This window comes from Colias philodice, chromosome 8, assembly GCF_061535455.1.
Source record: "Colias philodice isolate Cphi_HAF_F1 chromosome 8, ilColPhil1 Martin Lab GWU primary, whole genome shotgun sequence".
Lineage (NCBI taxonomy): Eukaryota > Metazoa > Arthropoda > Insecta > Lepidoptera > Pieridae > Colias > Colias philodice.
Window position 1 is genome coordinate 11,102,721 of NC_143093.1, and position 21,773 is coordinate 11,124,493.

Consider the following 21,773-nt stretch of genomic DNA (forward strand, 5'->3'; position numbering starts at 1 on the left):
TTTCACTAATCTGACAATTTGAGCGAACTTTAGAGAAAGAAGAGTGCCCTGAACGAAAATAAATAACAGTGCGGTGATTTATTAAACTTACGTTGGACAACCCTGCATATATTAGGCGTTAAATAAACGTCATTTGGTGGTGAGAAATCACCGTAATATAAATAAACATGGTTGATTCACTGCAGTTTAAGAAAGGATGAACGTATTTTGCGTAAATATAAAATTGGGTCAAGGTAAAACAAAACAGGAAAAATCATTATTTTGAAGTCTTTGAAAATATTTACTAAAGCAACGATAAACACTAGTTAGTTATTAGTTTCATAAGATATTTCATTTGACACTATTAAGACTTCTCTAATCTCTCTTGGTATAAAAATTTATTTAGACAGAACGTAGTTAACTGTAAGAAGACGTAAATTTAATACCTACAGATGCGATAAACGGAACGTACCAAGAAAAACGGCCCTAGTTATTGATTCATTAAATATGTACTTTGTATCGACACTTAAAATAAAATAACTCGTTGTTGACAACCCTATCGTGCTTGCATTTAATTAGCGTGGGCGCTCTTGAGATTTAATAAAATCTTCCAAGGACCCTGCATTGTAAATTGTAATGCATATTATTGTAATTATTTCTCAATTATTTCATGGCATCTTTGAATGGATTCCAATTTGTTATGAATGTCAGTTTAACTTGCCGTTTTAGTATTAATATTTGTAAGCGTGCTATTTATTGCCTAACATACTAGCAATATATCTAATCAGTTACTTTTTGCTGTCTCATTATGCACAGTGGTTTGTGACCTATTAAGTGGTTTTCATCAATGCTAGTTTTTATGCCTGTGTGATTGTTTTTATAAATTCTTGGTGTTCGTACAGGCACAATATTATGTTTTATTTCAAACAAGCATAGTGTTTCCTTCAGAGAAAATATATTCCCCATACTAATTATGGTAGAACGAAAGCACCAAATATATGTGTCGGCTTATACTATTTGCATGCAACACTCGCATAAATCTAGCCGAGCCTTCATAAATGTCTTCACATTTGCTATTTTCGCGTAAAAATGATTGATTTATATGTGTCCACTAATAAAAGTGCCAGCTCTATTGTGGAAATGTTAATATTGTGACCTTGACATTTTCAAGCGATTTGATATGGTAAGACAAAGGATGTATTACTATAGGTATTCATTTGAAGATATAGATGGTTCATGCTTCAGATGATGGTAGTAGTGGTCTCTAGTGATTAAGATTTATTTTTCCTTGTTAATTGTATGTTGTATGAATATGTCTATTTGTTTATTAATTTGTAATTAAAGAATACATTGTTTAGGTTGGTTTATGAGGAGAAAAAGCAGATAATAAACATTGTTAATGAACTGTATATAGATGGGACATCAATGAAACCGTTTCTTGAAACTCCGTGTTTATAGGTGTATAATCATTCTGGTACGTGCGTCACTTCTTTATTTTTATTTCTTAGTACTCATCAATAAGCCCTTTATCAACACTTATCGATAAGTTCATGAAAAGTTTTGCAAAATCATATCAACATTTCGCATATTACATATATTCAATTTGAAAACTTAAAACAGATAGTTTCAAAACTCATTTTTAATAGTTGCAAAACATCTGAAGTCAACCCACTTGATGCAAAGTGTATGTTCTTGAACAAATTGTGAGTGTTTCACGTTTTGTAATATAAAAATCATTTTACTAATTTATTTTTAAATGCACATTATCTGTACGGTTCCATTTATTTTTCAGACAGCTCATTTAGCACAGTTTACATTTAACATTGCGTCGCGGTGTGCGATGTGTTTTTGTAACAATTAAAATTCAAGTTCGGTTTTTAATTGTTTCATTTTGTAACTTCCTATTTGTGCAAGGTCTCTTCTTGTTTCTAGTTTATTGTTGATGTTACATTTCTTCAATGTGAGGTTTTTGGTTCAGAGATTACTCTATTTACTCGCATTTTTTGCTATCCTTGACCACTAGACTATACATTTCAGGAATCTTGACTATCAATTCAGGTAACTGATCCTTGCTTTTCATGTGTTACAAATTATCCATCGCCTGTTACCTTTGGTTTTATTATTATCCGATCAGCATATGAAATGCCATCAATTGTCTTGCCAGTTCTTCTCGTCTCAGTTCTTCTCAACTATACAGATCCAATTGCTCATAAGTGTGCGTGAGTTTGCATTATATTTGGCATATCGTACATAACCCACACAGTGACGACGGCGATCTTGATCTTCGTCACCGCTGACGCGGATTATTCCAAAAGATCTATTCCTGGCCGCGGCGCCCTCCCGCCGCGCGCTCTGACCAGAGTCCGCGCTGCTCTGGAGGGAGAGTGGTCGATTTGCACCAAATATAATGACAGTTTGAGATGAAGCGAAACGTGAGTATCCCTTTTGTTTTGTTCTGTTGGCAGCGGTACCAACATTGCATATCGATAGACAATTGCCAATGCGAGGTTCTTTTTGTCGTGGTGATTCTTCGGTTTGACAGTCGTTGTGGGTTTGGCAATATGCGCACTTGGTTGAATGTTGGCTGAAATTGGATTTTATTTTGTAGGGAATTAGTTTGACGCTCGGGAAATATAGTCATGAATATTATTAATTTAATAATTTAAATTATAGTTATTTAATATTATCTCATATTTTGAAATTAGGATAAACAAAATTAAACTTATCAAACAGTATCTCTACAGTGTAGATAAAGTGTCCTACATGGTCTGGTCTATTCTGTTTCGGTTACTGTTTTAATTAACAAAGGATGAAGATAATATTTTTTAAATTATTTTACATAGTTGTTTTCAAGCACTACAAAACACAGGGTGTTACAATATCGTTAACATTGTGTAACAAATGTAACAGAAAGTCGGTATGTGGGTCTCCAGTCGGGTCCTCCTACGTGCTCGGCCCAGTTAGAGTGTTTATAGCCGACGATCAGCCCTGAAGTATTTAGATTTTAGAGGACGGCGTAGATTTTGCGAATGTTTTGGTTGCGTCGATAATATTTCAAATGTTTTTGTTGATTCTATGATATTTTGTTTGCTAATTGCAAGGAATATTTGAAAATGAACGCAGGGAGTTTGTGAACTAATCTAATAGTCGATTATATTAAAAAAATGAAAGAAGAAAACATGTATTCAAATGTTTACTTTAATAAGAAACTTATTAGGTTATTTAGATAATTCTTAGTACAAGCGATTCCGTATCGTTGATAGATTCTCCGACATATTTAATAAATGCTCTGTTTTATTATGAGTGCAAAATATTATAATAACTGGTGCACACAATAATAACAAGCGGCGCTTACGTTTGTGCAAGCATGCATGCATTCTATCTCTTACAAGACACACGTGTCCAGCACAATTATGCGTTAAACCTGATTAATTACAACATGCACATATGTTTGCACTGCTGACTGCACAATAAAGACGTGGACCGCTATCCAACTATTTTGATCTTCATCGTCATGCCCGAGAAATGTCCCAAATATAATTTGCAACAAAAATGTACACTGTTCTTTGACACTGAAAATTATGACCTTATCGTATGGTTATTTATTTTTATGCGTATTTTCGAATGTGTGAATTGTGTTTGCTATGGCGAAACATATCATCATATGCTATCAATATCAAACCATGTTTGACGCAAGTCAAGAATACATAAAATCATCCAGACCCTATTCTGGGTCACCAATATTTATTTTCTATAAAATTTACTTCAGTTATCGAACAATGACATCATCTGAAACCAGAAGCAGGAATGAAGCATCCACTGAGAATAAAACAATTAAGTTCATAGGATTATTTCGGGAACGATCGAAAGGTAGCGCGGGTCAACGGCCTCACAGCGCTGGTGGCTGCCAAATGATCGTATATGTGCACCTGTAGGGTTATCATAGCCCTTTGTCGGAGTGAACGTATGGTTTCTCTGCTGATTATAAAGATTATGAATTTTTGACTTTGTTGTTAGTTTGCCAGATTAGGGACTACTTCTATGTAAGAATGAACACTGTGTCTGCAAGAGAGTGGAATTAGTCCACTGTCCTGCTATCAATTGGGAAAAAATTGCTTATTTGAAAATTCGTGTGTTTAATAATTTGCGCCAATTAAAGAAGAACTTTTGGATAAGAAATTGAAAATTGGCTGATTGAAACTTGAATGTTTGATAAAGTCGAAGGTAATTGAAAAGTGGTTCAGAATATTGAAGTATTCCAGAAAAAATGGAAACTTTTTTGAAACAAAATGATTGGGTTCAGCTTGAAATTAATGAGTTAAGCGTTGCTGATGTTTCTACTACACTACTTAATTTAGTCTGGGATTCAATTGTAAACTGATAAATAAATTTAATCGACACCATTGCACATAATGTTTAATGCATCCATTTTCAGTATAATCTGTTATTTACGGAGAAGCTTAATCCTTTTGAAGATGGACGGGGACCTTCAGAGGTCATTATCGGCAATATATACATCAAGCCTTTTACAATGTTGATAATATATGCGACAAAAAACACTATTCCGTTACAGCATGCCTCGTATGTAAGTTATTCCACTTCCTGGACCATGTTGAAAACACTACAATGAAATTCGTATAATGCTTGTCAGAGACGACTCAGTTGGATTCCGTCTTATTTGGATCTTCGTAATAAATATTGAATACCCAGTCTTTTTGTTTTGGGATACAAATGTGGATAATTGCAGGCGATGTTTTGGTTGATTAATCTCTTTATTTGGTACAATGAATCGTTAGTTCTTCTGCTTTTTGATTCTAAGGGAATTTGTGCTTGGGTTCTTGATTCTTCTACATTATTTTCCTGTTTTCATAAATACAATGAATGGCTTTTATCCAAGTAATTCTACCGTCAAATCACTTAACACAAATCTCAAAAATCCCGTGTTTACATCGTCGTATATTCACACTGATGAAAATATTTACCATTAAGTAACAATATTTGTTCGATTAAATTTAATTTTCAGTACTAGTTCGTGTTTCGGCCATTATTTCTACCCTTACATAATTTACACGTGACTAACGTTACGAAATAGCATTGTGCTAAAGCGCATTTATAAAAGTACCATATAATAACGCCGGTTTACGTGCTTTTGTTAGCAGAAATCCGATTATAGAAGATTTACTCGAATATTCGACGGTTCGCTGCGCAGGCGTGAGAGCTGCTGAATGAAATGCTACGATTATTATTTAGTTATTTTTGTTTTTAAAATATAATTTAGTAATCATGTAAAATGTTGCACAAATGAAGCGTGATTGTTGCCTAATGAATAATAAACGATTGACAAAGGTGATTTGATTCATTCAAAGTTCGGGAAGCGACCATGAGGTTGTGTGCGTGGGCTATCGTGTTAGTGATTAAACAAGGTTGTGTGTTGCTATTACTGAGGAAAACGATAAAATACAAAATGTGTTATCATCTTAGATTAACAAACGTCATTATTATGATAATTATCTATTTATAATTAATAATAAAAAAGGTCCAGAACAAACACGGAACGTATAAAAAGAGATATTATTATATGACCATTTATGCACTATTAATATTTTTGTTTTTCTGCTGAGTTTTTCTTTTCAGATATCCGAAATATTTTCAATAGAGATAGAAGCAATAACATTTTTTTGTCTCATTATATTGTCACAATCTTATTTTTGCTTACTTTCTAAATTCATGGAAGCACTAGAATAACTATTGTTGTTTACTATGGAATTCAAATCGCGATCTTTCTCATGTCATATTAATTTTATTCAATGGGGAAAATGTTTACTAGCTCCTAAACTACATTGCACGCGTCAATAAAAAACAAAACTGTTGCACATTTGTAATACATTGCTGCGTCCGTGTACATTGAACATCTGTTCCCCTCACACCGCAGCGATGTACGAAGGGCAGGCGCGGTGAATCGATTGCTCGCCGTAGTCTCTACAACCACGCACCTCTCGAAGCAGCGAGACGGTTCTAGAAACCATGGCGTTTATATAAAAGTGTTCGCGGGACGCCGCCACGCTCAGTTGTTGTCGAGACACAAGAGAGATACGTGCGTGACATTTCGTTCCCATATACATCGCAGTGAAGTGATTATTTGTGTAACAGTTGTGTTTATTGTTTAAATATGGAATCTCCAGTTGTTGTTGATAAACCGCCGGAGTATCATGGGAGCGCGAATGAGGTAGGTTCTATATTTGGAAATTTTATGCAAATTGATTTTTAATTAATCATGTATTTGCATGAATATCTGTTGTTGGCGAATTTACGTATTTCTCGCAGATTGGTTAATTAGGGATTATAAATTAAATTGAAGGTGTTAACACGAAACAAGTTTTGATCTCGCCAAATTAACGTTAACTTGAAGTCATTGGCATTTAAAAGCCTGCAACACCCACTCTTTACTTAAGCGTCGAAGGATCAAGATGTACAAATATTTCACGTCGATTGAAATCCATTTATCAATTCATTAATTTCCATTATTTTGTTTAAGATTTACAGTTTATATATTTTTATTGAAGTCATCCTATATTATAGTTGTTAAGTTATTGACCTGTGTTCGATTACTTTCTCATCTGATGACTTCATCTGAAGCAATAACAGTAGATTACGGCAAATAGATATAATCTCTATTTATCTGTATTGCGATTTACTTATCGCTACACTAATTTATAACAAGGATATACTTAATATTGACTTTAAACGTATCCGATTTAGAATCAAACTTGTTCTGAAGGCATTATGTTTTACTCTGCTGCACTTTTCATATTTAAAAAGTGAGTAAGGGTTTCTAAATATAATAAGATTACCAATTTAGCCAAAATCACCGCGTCCACCTGTCGGCGAAAATTGCGCTCTCGTCATTCATACATTTGCTTTTGGTTGTTTACATTTTTAATATTCCCCACTTCTAAAATTGGTGTTTTGCCAAAATTTGTGTGTCATGATTGACTAAATTCAAAATACACGACCTGGCATTGAAATTGAAAATGTACTTTATAATATTATTAACCTAAATTGAAAGTTTTTCGAGAACTCTAAATAGGGCAAAAAAAGAAAAAGCTTTGCATTTTACTTTCATATTAAATTCTTACTGTTGCAATTGTTTGCTCACACTCAAGCTTCTGTTTATTTACCACATGTTAAGGAGAACATCAAATTGATGTAAATAATTCGACGCCCCGTACTGAGTCACCGTCGCACGCGCAGCTGTTATCGAAACACCATTTATAGATGTGCCACAACTGTATTTCACTAACGTGGCCTTTGCAGAGGCCATAGATAAAATATAGAAAGCACACGAAGGACTTACGGAAGTCAAATCGATAAATTGGTAATGCAATGTCGAATATATTGATGTGAAAACGAAAAAAACATAGTCAATTTCTGTTGGCATTTATGTAGGTACTTGCGAAATAAATTTAGCAGTAAATGAATGCGGAAATGAAATTCGATTATGTAGACGTTAAGCCGATGAGTGAATTTTAATGTTCTGTTGAGGAATTTTTTGTTTTTAACTTTATGAAATGAATTATGAATTTAGCAGAGGATTATCTTTCTTTGTTCAAGCACAATACGAATCTACTAAATCTCAAACAAATATTGTATGTGAAACGTAAACATACATTATATTCCATAGATGTCGATAATGGAGAATGTTCACTAATTTTGATTATTAGCACTCCATATTCTCTGTCAAAAATAAATAATACTAGTGAAAAAATTACTTCGATACGTCAATTAGTTTCCGATTTAGAAGTAAAAGAAGTTGTAAACGCCCGGTGATGGTGTGACGTCACACTACAACACGCTCAATCTGGCTCACTCAGTCCGCTAGCGATCGCGCGCCCGCGCCGTCGAAATTATAATTAAATACTTTTAAAAATGTCCAATCCAAATACCAGAAAATCATGTGTTGTTCCTAAATGTAAAAATACAACTACCAATTCGCCGGATAAGTTGTTTTTTATAGTTGCAAAGGACGTAAGCTACATACATATTATAATATTTTGAGAACATTGCAGCTGTTTTGCGTTATCCTTTGTTTTCTATACAAGTTTTAATATACAGTTTATATTTACTTGTATATATTGTTTTGTTTTTATTTACTTGTATACTAGACTGTGCTTCTGCTCTGCTCGTATGGGCTAAGTATAGGTAGATGGCTAGTAAGATTTTTTCTTGTTTTAAGTTGAGAATGATATGGAGAACTATACTAAAATATAAGTTGGTCGGGGGAAGAATTAAACAAAAACAGGGTATATATAATATTTATATATATTACTTATTATTATCGCAGATAAAACCAAAACTAAAAGTAATTACACAAAATGCTCTGACAAATATCTTGCAAATGTTTTAATATAATTGTTTATGAAAAAAAAAATCATAATAAGTATTACCATGTCAAGTAGAAAACGTAAAAGTGTGAAAATTAGAGCTAACTTGGTGATTTTTTTTTTATCGAGTAAATTTTAATATTTTATGTTTTTGATTAAACAGAATCGTTGAACATATCATCTAGTTTGATATATATTTTATTTTTTAGATTTGGTCTTGAATATTACACGTATCATCCAATAGAAGATTGGTAATTTTGCTTTATACACACCGCGCGGGGACGCGGCCGCGCGGTGCGTTGTGACGTGACGTCACAAGCGGTCACGTGACTATTAGCGGGACTCGATATTTTTCGAAACTTTGAATGCGTATAAAATCAAAACTACTTGGTATTTTTGACTACGACAAAAACTAGTGTATTTGTATACATACAGGCTTTACTGAGACACAATTTCAAGGGATTTGGCATACCTAGTAACATTCTTCATTGAAAAGAGTGTATTGTTTGTGAATATGAACAAAAAAAAACTTAAATCTGATATAGCATGTTTGAGCAAAGAGAGTTTTAATTAAAAATACAAGGAAAATAGGTTAATCGATTTCGCTTCCTTAGAACACACAAGGACATATTTGCACGTCTAGGCAAACCTTATCGATTATTCCTCACGGCAAAAAAGCTTGCATACTTTCTCTATTCTCCTAGAAATGCTAGAAAGTTAACTTTTTCGCGGACATTCTGTTATACTGTAAAATAACAAAAAACTGGAATCCATAGCGAAGGAAATATAGTTACATGTATTCTTAAGAGCATTGAACCCCGTATGATAAATTGTATCACGAAGAACGTCAGAAATGGTGCAAAACAGATACTATTTACATCCATAATAGATCTTTGAACCAAGCTAAAATAAGCACATCCTATATAAAATGAAATGCCCGATAACCCGGGATTCAGAGACATAACCCACAGGCTCTCTGCAAGATAATTCGGCTTATAATTCCGCGTCTGCGTTATTTATCACTGGGTGTTCTAAATACGGCACAATTATTGCCAGCACGAGTTTAATATTACGGAACAGACTGGTTACATCAGTTTTAATAGCCCGATTAGATAGCGGTTATGATCTTCGTTTTGGCGATGTTAAATCACCAGGCAGGAATGTGCTTTTGGTACCCAATAGTTGTAAAGGTTTGAACTCGTCGGAATGCTTGGAACAATTGGCCTTTCCTGACCTTTGGGTCAAATTGAATGATTTCGTGATTGTGCCTTCATTTACATTGTTTGTTTTTAAAGAGAAGATAACTCGCTTAATTCGTTGAGATCAAATGTTTTTATTAAAGTATACACTTTCAAGATGATAAGATTTACATAGCAGAAAATAGGTGAGAAATAGTCAATTGCATTAATGTTAAAAGCAAATTTCTCTTACATCTCATGTTCTTATATGCGAAGACGTTTTCTATTGACTTCACTTTTATGGGCTTGTAGACTAGAGAGTTTTATTGCATCGTATGTTTACATTAAAGAGGCACCAGTGTTAACATTAGAATTGAGACTTCAGTTTATATTCTCCAGACGGGTTCATCTTGGCATTTTCTTTTTTGTGATTATGTCGATTGTGGTCTTGAAAATTGTGGTCTTTACTTCGTCTTCTGAAGTATCGACAATAGCTTATAAATTAGCTTATAAGTATCGTATAAAGCCATCAAACCATCGACAGCTGAATGGATTAACAATGAACGCCTGTCGTACTTGAAAAGCGATAAAGAACATAGCTCTTCATTAAAACATTATTTCTCTTAGCGAAAGCAGTAAGCATTTTTGTCTCATTAAACGTACCAACAAAGATAGGAATGTTGATAAAACAACAAATTAAGTATTCATCGAGACACGACGCGGTGTTTGCATTCTGATGATCTTTATCTAAAAAATTACACTCATAATGTCATAACACGAAAAGAAACAAGTTTGTCGATTTCGAAAACATTATCGTTTTTAGTTATCTCGATGATGTCATCCCGCTTGTAAGGAAAAATATCGGCGATACACAAACGGTTTTAGCGGTGCACATGCGTCACATGCCGCCTACTTGATAAGCGCTAATATGGAGACGAGAAATCTGGCCATTTGTTAATCTAAATCACCGGATATGTGAAACAGATTTTAATAAATTAACTGTTTATTGCGTCCCAAGTCTGGATAATATTTCGGGAGTTCATCTAAAGCATTTAATTCCGCGTAGATGAAGGCAGTGGGTTTGTACTGTAAGTTAAATTTATCCAGGAATTAATTATTTATTTACCGTCCAAATCATAATTTCTTTTAATTTGCTCGATCACGATAATTAAATAGACATATTAATGCGACAAATGCATTAATAATCGAAATCAAAAGCTGCTTTGTTGTTTTTTATTTTATTTATTTTTTCTTTGGTTAGTCAACATCTTGGTTGTCCTGTCGCGTAAAATCCTGCTCTAATAACATAGGTGACGAAACCAGCTGACCATTAGTTGATTCCCACCCACCGGATATGCACAGTAATGATATATTCAGATCATTACTCGTGTTGATTAAGATAAATGGTCCGATGATAGATGAATTATTTCATATCCGCCAGCGATATTTCCAGTTTCCTTAGATGCATTATGGTCCTTGTGACATTGTTTATGATGTATTGTGTTTTGATTGAGGTAATGTATTTTTGTTCCATTACCCGTTTTTTGCATTATGATTCACTCGCGATCCGTCAGTCTTTTGAGTTTTTTGGTATATTTTTATTTTCTTTGGCCGTTTCTTCATTACATCGTATCGAAGTCCGTCAGAGATGATTTACTGGGTTCGGTCATTGACTCTGTTCACATGTGTTTGGCGAATATTCGGCCTGTATACTAATTAGCTGTTACTCAGGTTGGATAATAATATACGTACGGTGTCTGTCGTTTACATGCTATATCGGATTTACAAGTTCTAAGTAAGGATATTATTGAAGATTTACCTTTTTTGATCAAGGCGTAATGCTTTTTCATGGCTGTTCAACGGTATAGGAATATATTTTGCATTAGCTGAGCTTATTATAAATCTCGTTATTAAATCCTAAGTCAACTTTTGCTTAGCACTGCGGATCTAAGACTTTAGTATGTGGCGTAGTGGTACGTGCTCGTGGTATATACAAATTGTGTGCTAGATTCTCAGAGTCGTTACTCGGACGGTTTTAAAGCACGCACGTAAGCCTCTCACCCAGTTTTACTCCCCCTATAGGTCAAGGTGGTGATTTTCGACATTATTGACAATTAAAACATTCCAATACGTGGCCCATATCACGAGACGTGACACGTGCGGTTTCTATTATTGTTTGCGATGTCTCGCCGCGTCACGCCGTGTCCCACACGGGGTGATGTCACCGGCCACAATCGGCAACAGATTAAATAATACTCGTGAATCAACGGCACAGCAAAAACTTGAACGTTCGAGCAATGTCGTGGAAGGTATTGTTTGTGCTTCTATATGGGCATTTATTTTTGGACGCGGAGTGATGAGTTCTCGGTGGATCTTTGTGTTGTCAAATTACGATGTGCGATGGAGGTTGTATTGTTGAGCCTTTTTGTAGATAATTAAAAGACCAAGTATCGTTTGGTTGACAAAATATTATTTAAATGGACATAACATTGAAATTATGGTTGCCGTATCTGACATTTGTCGTGGCTTTTGGTCTAAGATCCGAACATAAGGCGAAATTCAACGGCGTGATAATAGAATGAGACCAATTTTATAATTAATTTAGTCTATTAAAAAATGTATTAAAAATGGGTTGACTGGGAAAATCCTGGACAGGACATTTTTAATGAATTTAAAAAAAAACATTTTTTTTTTAATTAATTGCAGTATCAAGATAATAAAAAAAAATATAATAGACTTAAAGTATGAAACCTACAGAATGTGCAGTCATAGTTTTCTAATATTTACCGGGACAAACGGCTAGGTTGGCAGGTATAAACAGGTATGTCGGTACCAGTTACTTTCACTTGATAGGATGATGAAAAAAAAAATTATGTCAGCACTGTTTTATTACAAAATTGTTTTATTATCTCGAAACTGCAATTAATAAAAAATAAAAAAAAAAAAAAAAATTTAATTCATTAAAAATGTCCTGTCCAGGATTTTCCCAGTCAACCCATTTTTAATACATTTTTTAATAGACTAAATTAATTATAAAATTGGTCTCATTCTATTATCACGCCGTTGAATTTCGCCTTATGTTCGGATCTTAGACCATTTCGAATTTTCACTTTCTTTTCATCTCGTAGTTATGTTAGGAAATAGAATACAATAGTTATTAGATATTTATGAACTGATTTATAGTATATCGTAAAAAGCATATCACGTAATATCGCAAATAATACTAATTGGAATTGTAAACAGCTGGTGCAAAGTAACTCGATAAATGACACTGTTGAACATCGATAAGTGTTCAACAAACCCCATAGTTTCCTCGTAGTTCGTTTTCTAGTTTTGGTGTTAGAATTTATTATCTAATGGTTTGGGGTGGATAATTTTAACGATCCAGAACTTTGAATTAAATTTATAAACAGACAATGTTTATCGATAACTTCGGTGCTTGAATTTTTAGCAGAACATCGACTTTATTAGTTTATAGTTTTATGCCTTTATAGTGATAAATCGAAAGGCAAACGAGATATTTTTAACATTTTTGAATTAACTACGCATTTTCTTCAAATGTTATTTTATCATATTGACGAATACAAAATGTATCATTATGCAAATCGCTTAACGTTAATTTATCATGATCGATAAGTCGAGTTGCAGTAGTAACTTGTTATAGTTATAAGTAGTGTTGGTGACGCGTATAACACGATCAATTAAACAGAAGTCGTGAATTGTTAATTGACACATTATTATTATATCTTTGCATTTGTATTGCTAATACCGCCCACGGTGTTTTGTTAATAAGTGAGAATTTCTCAGAATACATATTGTTTGTTGTTTGAATCGTGTTCTAGAGAATTCTTTTTTATTCTGCATCGTAATTAATGTTTTTGTATCTGCATTGTGCACGTAAGTGATGATTTTTAATATTGTAGTTATGTAACTTATGTGGTGTCATGTGACATTGATTTTATGAGAAGGAATTTAAGAAAGTTAACAGTTTCGCATTTTTTATATGTAGATCCGGCAGCTTTAATATATTCTGTTCTTGATATTGATCAGTTTCCATAGGGGAATAATAAAATGAGCGACTGAAAATAAAGTGAGCGACTGATTATGAGATACTGATTTAATAACTTGAGCGGTATGAATTTGAGTAATCGACAAATAAATTAAACAATCAACGAATATTAGTTGATAATAAAATACAGATTGAGCGTACTAAAGGAGGATTGTGATTAATCCATTTGATATATTAGAATTCTAAGTGTGTGATTACATTACTATATGAGCGACTAAATTACTAATTGAGCGAATAGATTACTAAGTGAGCCACTAAATTACGCTCATCTAGAGCGACTAAAAACACTAAAATAAATTGTTCAAATAGTTATTTGACAAAACTTTCAAAAACAAATTGAACTGATAGTACCTACTCTGTCCATTATAGTATTTTTCGAAGTGATTTTTCTATTCGAAATACCTCGATTAAGATAAAATGCCACTCAGTATAAATAAATCATATGCCAAATAATGAATATAATACAAGACGTAATTTTGTCACTCAAACAATTAATATTAGGTCGCTCAATTATTATGAAGCTGCTCATTTTGTATTTTATGTAACGCAAATTAACGTTCGTTAGTTGCTGATCTATTAATTTTTCATCGCTCGCAGTCAGTCGCTCACTTAGTAGTTCTGTTACCCAAATTAATTATTTTTGATAACTAAAACTTTAATTTACAGTCACTCGTTTAAATACTACCCGTTTCCATATAGCATTTAAATAAAAAGCGTTTTAGTCTGAATTAAGTCGCTCGAAAGGTTTGCACACAGAAATACATAGTTTAATAAAATTCAATTTTTTTCTTAGTAAGGGTATGTTTCTTTCTATACACTCATTCGCTATAACTGAAAGCGGTTTCTGCAATTAAATCCTACTAATACCTATTATAAATGCGAAAGTTTGTGAGGATGTGAATACTACTGAACTCATTACAATGAAATTAAACACACATATAAGAGGGTAACTTAGATTAACACATAGGATAGGTTTTATCCCGGAAATCCCACGGGAACGGGAACTATGCGGCTTTTCTTTGAAAGAAAACGTGGACCAAGCCGCGGGCGGAAAGCTAGTTATAGCTATAATTAAAAATTGATGCCTCCTTTACAATGTCTTTCGATCATCGTCACCCAAGTTAGGTATGTCACAATTAATATTCTCCTACATCTTTATTCAACGAGATACGAAAGCTCTGACTAAGGCCGCCCCTCGGCCTCGTTCGCCCTATTTGGGTAACTCTTCACGATTACAAGTTCATTGGTTCAATCCAACTTTATTTCCATAATTTTAGACCTTATAAGTGGACAATAAAAGTCATAATGGCATATAATTATTATGCACCAAACGTATAATTTGAGTGTATCAACGTAATATTGGTGATTTATACTTCCCGAACGTTTACTTTTGTGAAATGGTTAATTGCGACAAAATATCATATTTGGTTGATGTTTTTAATTTATTTTTGTTGGTACAAGTTCGATTGGGCAACTGTTTTGTCATGTAGATTTTGCTTACAATGTTGCATGTAATTGATACATTCTTTTAATTAATAAAGGTTGTCATTTATCGAATAAGTATTTCTGCTTGATTTCCGCGGAAAATGTACGTTATTGAAATTCGCTTATGAAGTCGGACTGATACTATTTGGCATTTTATCAAAGATAAATTATATTAATATAGATAAGCAAATATTTTATGAAAAAGAAACATGTCTAAATAAGAATGGTTATGAGCTTGATACAGTTACTATACCTATATCATATGATATGATCATATGATATGAATACAGCTAGAAAACTGGTCTTCTAATATCTTAAACTTACTTTTTCAAGCATCAATTATAAATGGCTGATTGTGGACTGAAATGATAATCATTCAAACGTTTTATTTCTATGATATCAACGAAATTATATGAATCAATTTACAAGCAAATTATTCTCAAAATTGTCACGAACCGATATCATAATAATTAAGTTTCACACATATGAATGGCCGGTTGGCTTGGTTGGTAGTGGCCCTGCCTTCCAAGCCAGAGGTCGTGGGTTCGATCCCCACCCGGGGCAAATATTTGTGTTATGAACATAGATGTTTGCTCTGTCTCAGGGTGTTAATTATCTATATAAGTATTTATTTAAAATTATATATGTGTGTTTATCAGCCATCTGGTTTCCATAACACAAGCGAAAGCTTAGTATGGGATCAGATCGTGCCGTGTGTGAAAATTGTCCCAAAATATTTATTTATTTTATTTATTTATATCTAACGGATCCTATTCAATTGCAGCGCGGCTTCCCATTTGACGAGGAGGAGGGCAGCGGCGCGTGGAGCGAGCTAGCGGCGCGGCACCCAGACATTGCGGCGCGGCTCCGGCAGCGGCCCGCCACGTGGGCCAGGAAGCGCAGGCCCTCCAGCCAGGACGCGACTGACGGTACTTATGTAGTTTGGTGACTTTTGGATTAAAAATTTGTTTTGCGAAATTAACCAATATACAATAGTTATAAAATTATCTGTTATCTCGTATCTTTATTTGCACATAGCATACAGATGGCAATAGCATAAAGCATTAAACACATTAACATATATCGAGATAAAGTGTGCACAATCTTTGCTAATGTTTTATTTAAGAAAAAAAATAGTGTAGCATTTCTGTTCTAGTGCTACATATATTATTTAAGATTCACTATTTGGCTGTTATTAAACGGTCAAATCCTGTTTTACAGGTGTTTCAACAAAGCGTTTCATTATTGCAGATTTCGGAGACAGTTTCGGCGGCTTCGACAGATTCCCCTTCGACGACATCCCGCCAGAGTTCAGAGAGCACTTCCCCTCACATTGGAACAGGAGGTTCGGTTCCCGGGAGGAACAACCGCCTTCACCGCCACAACCGCAGTCGCCCCCGCAGCAGACCGCCGCCACACAGACTGAACAGAACCCCGGACCCTCACAGACAGAAGAAGAGCAACAGATACCACAATACGGATTAAGGAACACGGTCGATCTCGGCCAAAAGAGCCCAGCTGATCCCAGTCTGGTTGATGGTGAAGACAGAACACACAGGTCGATGTCAGCGCCGCCCGACAACAGATCAGCGAACAGCAGAATGAGCGGACACCCGCAGGAACACTCGCCCCAGCAGGAGCAATCCTCTAACGTTAGACACATACCGATCTTCGTGGAAGGCAGAGACGAGCCAGTGATAAATAAGAACGTCGATCATGGAACTCACTTCGGTGAGACAAAGCAGACCTACGTGCCACCTCCCCCGAAACCTCACGTAGACAGAGAACAGTATTTCGCCGATGACACTCCGCACGGCTTCCACCACCCGCCAAATTTCTCCAGATCCTTCGCCACGCCGTTCAACAAAGGCTTCAGGCAGGGACCGCAGCCGTTCTCTCAACAGAAGATGTACCCACAGAACGCGTTCGCTCGAGGCGCGTCACCGCAGAGGTCGCAATCTCCCAAACCGCAGATGCATCCCGAGGAGCATTTCGTGAAAGTGCCCGTGTATCACGACCAGGCCGCACCTCCGTCCAAGCCCAAACCGAAGCAGGCCTCTCCCCAACCGAAGCAGCCCTCGCCCCAAAGAGCCACGCAGTCTCCGCCGCAGCACCCCGCGCCGCCGAAGACTCCGCCCCAGGCCCCTCCACAGGCGCCGCCAAAACCTGCCGCCAACGACCCCATCACTATGATCCTCAGTATTCAAACCGACGTCCTAAACCTCATGACCGATGTCGAAAACTTTACCGGCACCAAAAAAGACAAAAAGTACATATACCTAGATGAGATGCTGACCAGGAATCTCATTAAATTAGACAACATAGAAACGGACGGCAAAGAGAACATTCGGCAGGCGAGGAAGGAGGCGATCAAGTGTATCCAAAAATGTATAGCTGTGTTAGAAGCCAAAGCCGAAAAGGGTAACGCGACTCCACAGCCACAAGACGTAGAAATGCAAGCTGCAGATGAAAAGGCGGCTGAACAAGAATCTGTACAAAATGGTGACGTAGAAATGAAAGAGGAGAACAAAGAAGTCAAAGAGGAAGCTAAAGTAGAACAGCCAGCACAGGAAATGCCGGAAAATACAGAAACGGCCAATACTGAGGCTGCAAAACCTTTAGAAGCTGAAAACAAGCCAGATGCTGATAAATCTGAGCCTTCAGCGGAACCTGCTGCGACTGATAATAAACAAGAACCAGCTGACGCTGAATCGGTTAAAAATGAAACAACACAACCACAAGTGGCGGACACGCGGCCGAAGGACACCAAAACTCCAGAACCGGAAACGAAGCCGGTTGAACAGAAGGAAGCTGAAAAGAAAAGCCCCAAAAAGGTCACGAAAGTCGTGAAGAAACGCGACAAGAGCAAAGACAAGAATGTCAAAGACGCCAAAGAGACGGCGAACCAGGAAACGGCGAAAGATAACAAAGAAACGGAGAAAAGCAATGTAGATATCGAAAAGGATAGCAATAAGCAAGAAAATGTAGATAAAATAGAGACGATGCAAGTGGACGCTAAGGGGGACAAGGAAACGATGGAAGTCGACGGTGCTGCTAGTCAATAAATTTAGTTTGCGTTAGAGAATTTGTGTAGATACAAGAATACGCGCACGGTCCATCTATTCACCTTCTGCCGTCGCTTGTCACAGTGTTGCAACGTTATGTTTGTAAATTATAAGTTTTTATTATTGTGACGCAGATGCTGTCCGCTAGGATTCGATGGTCTCCTGTTATTTAAATCCTTATATTTAATAATTTATTGTTTATCGTACGTGATAACAACATTTTCTCAATAAACTATAAATTTGCATAACGGCTTTTATTTATAATCCCTTGAAATATTACTAATTACTATTACAAAATCAGTTTCAAGATGTAAAATCTCTTCTTTAACCTCCTAAGGACCAAGCTAAAAAAATCCTATTCTGCATTACCACCCATTGTTCTCACCTGAGTACATAAAAATACAACAGACCTGCCACCCAATGGTATTTTTTTGTTTTTTTTATTGTTAGAGTTAAAATTTACTTGTGGGATTTTTTATCTGTGTAAAATATAGCTTATAGAATACATTTCTGAAAAAAAAAACTCGATTTATTTTGTTCCCATGTGATCACATCAGACCTAAGTGAATCCAAAAATTTTTTTATTAAAATTAGGTTTTACTTGTAGATTTTTTTATTTACTTATGTTATAACATATGAGATCATACAATAACCTCTAAAAAGTATACAAAAGAATTAAAAACAGTTTTTCTTAAATTCTAAATGTGTAAGTTTACTACATATTAGGTAATAAAATATCTAAACTATCTGAACATATGTTAAAAAAAGAAATAAAAACATTGGAAGTACAATATTAGGAACTTGAAATATCAATGAGCTAACTAAAAATCGATTTGGAAACAAATGGTGGGTCTCCTAAGTCTTCATCACTAGGAATAAAATCTCCGTCAGTCGGCTAGGAAATATTATCGTCACGAATAACTGAAAAAATAAGGAAGATAACTGTTTATTTTGATTGCAATAGTAATTCCTGTTGACAGTTTAAATAAATTATAATCATAAAACAGGACAATTATACTCAAAATTACTGTAAAACAACAAAATAAATTATTAACTAATTAAATGTTTTATAGTCATTGACTACCAATGTCTTCAACTGAGTACAAAAAAAATGAAAATAATGTTGTAAGTAACGACCAATGTTCTCACACGATCACATAAAAATTATCCGTGAATTTAAAAAATACAATATGAATTGTTTCGTTAAATTTAATTAAAATACGTTCCTGTACTGTTTTTACTATTTATTTTTCAATACCAAATGAAAATCAAGTGAGAGATTAATATGATAATTAACGATTTAACTTACCTCTGTTACGTTGACCAGCCATTTTAAAAACTTGAACTAAAGTATTTTAAAATTCTGTGATTGGATAACCCATTTACCTACTAAACCTAATAGTTCAATTCAGCCAATCGCGTTACACAGTGATCATAGGCAGAAAAGCGCGGTATTTTTTAAGATATTTCGAATTTTCGATTTTGTCATCGGATGAGGACGGTGGTTGGTAATTTAGTTAAAACTTTTTGGTGCTTTGGGTTGTAATGGTGATGGTGTTTATGTACTTATATGAGGCCATTGGTCCTTAGGAGGTTAATATACATACTGCTAATAAAGCGCTTGATTAGAGTACTTAAGTAAGTAATTTCAAAAACACTAAAAGTAGTTAATATAGCTGTCGTGGCCATATCGTAGATTTGCTCATTTCATGAAATGGCCAATTTAGTTTGGCCAGATCGTTAAATCGTCAACGTTTCACGATTTGGTCATCCACATTTGGCCAGATCGTCGATATGGCCAAACATGGATGGCCATTTCACGAAATGCGAACATTTTTGTTTCTTTTTTAAAAAGCGATTCGCTTCTGGCACTCGCCGGCCGCTGTAAACTTGTTAATGGAATTTTGAATTTTTATAACTATTCTACTAGAGACGACTATTCTATTTTCTAAGAAATTCTTTATTTATCATCGCCCTACGCGGCGCGCCGCTGAAAGTATTGATCATAGAACAAAAAAAGAGTGTGCCAAGCAGGCGAGCACACGTCTTCCGAAGATTATCCATATAAATATGCAGTTAGAAACTAATTCGTCATTCTGTAGTTTTATTATTAAGAATTTTATTTTATACATTAGGATAAAATGGTCTTTCAATAATTCATACGATAAATCATTTCCATGTACTTTTATTTCATCCAAAGAATCTTACTGAATAGTCTGACCAGCTGCAGCGCCATATGCAGAATTTTAATGTGGATGAAATATTATTTTTTGATTGATCATCAAGACATGAATAAATGTAAGATTAAATATAGGTATTAGTATGATAGTTTCTCAGTAAAATTGAGAGTGGTTTACAGAAATCTACAAAGCAAACATTCAAATTAAAAAAGGTCTGCTACAAAATTGAGATGGTGATCGAGATGTAAACTGCGCCTAGCTTACAAAATAGGGATCAGATTGATTAAGAAATAAAACACAGATATTTTTTTATAATTTAATATATTAAAGATTATATGCGAAACAAAACTAAATCACAGCTTATAACAATTGTTCTATCTATACAAATATAATAGTATCGGTCAATTAAGGAAAGCTGGCATGTTCACAGTACTCACACTTATGCAATTTTACTTACAGTATGTTCAAAAATAAATGCGACTCTAGTTTCATTTTAGACTTGAATTGTAAAATGGTGCGTTGTAGATAAATATATGCAAATATAATTATGAAAGCTCTCATAATTTACCTGTAAAATTATAATTTAAAAGTAAATCAATTGATGAACTTAATTATTTATTCTAATAATAATCAATTGGATAAAAGTAATAAATAATAATTCAATTATCAAATAATAATTAAATTTCAGGTCATAAAAACAATACAAATAACACGTGTACGCTCACTCCCAACACACGGATGGTTGTTTTGATAATGATTTAAATAACGGACGTCTTCTGCAGTTGCGGAGCAGTCTTGTCCTGACTTTGGTCGAGTAAAGATATCTAAGAAATATTATATTTGTAGTTATTCCATATGTTATTCCATATTTTTCTAACAAGATCCTTATCATCCAAATTTCCACATTGGTGAGAAAAATTGACATTTCTAATGAAAATGAACAAAAAATTAAATGATTTTATTAAATACTGTAAAATAGTCTATAATTCTTCCGTTTACTGTATCACAAAATTCTTCATAGATTTTTAGATATTCGTACTACAACAATTACATCACCCTGTATTTATAAACAATTGCAAAATAAAAGCTACACATAGGCCGGGAGATACTGATACAAAATTTCGGGTCATTTGTAACAGAATGGCGGTTCTACAGGGGTTACGCAATGACAAAAAGAAAAATGATGGTCAGAACGCTGGTACCGGCGGACTAGTCGCGTGGGCGTTAGTCGAACTCGTCGGATAAATAGCGAAAGTCAAACGATTTGTAACACAAAAATTTTAGAATTTACCGATAGCCCAAAAAAAAGATGTAGGCGGTAGTGTAATGCCATACTTTTCCGGTGTAACTACGAATAAAATCTTATACACATTCGCCACCTGCCACAGGTATGGCATTATCACACTTCTATTTATAATCATTCAGGAGTTGTTGAA

At 34.7% G+C, this 21,773-nt stretch overlaps 1 protein-coding gene across 2 annotated transcripts; it reads left to right on the plus strand.

The window, feature by feature from the left end:
- Positions 1 to 2,318: 2,318 nt before the first annotated feature.
- Positions 2,319 to 18,405, plus strand: LOC149486815 (BAG domain-containing protein Samui-like). 2 transcript variants are annotated; one of them, XM_089698483.1, is made up of 3 exons: positions 2,319 to 2,411; positions 15,877 to 16,021; positions 16,344 to 18,405. In XM_089698483.1, exons 1-3 carry the CDS (start codon positions 2,400 to 2,402, stop codon positions 18,155 to 18,157), a joined length of 1,971 nt encoding a protein of 656 aa, XP_089554609.1. In that variant the 5' UTR covers positions 2,319 to 2,399; the 3' UTR covers positions 18,158 to 18,405. The 2 variants fall into 2 exon arrangements, with proteins under 2 accessions (XP_089554609.1, XP_089554608.1); XM_089698482.1 differs by lacking the exon at positions 2,319 to 2,411 and adding an exon at positions 6,032 to 6,205.
- Positions 18,406 to 21,773: the final 3,368 nt, after the last annotated feature.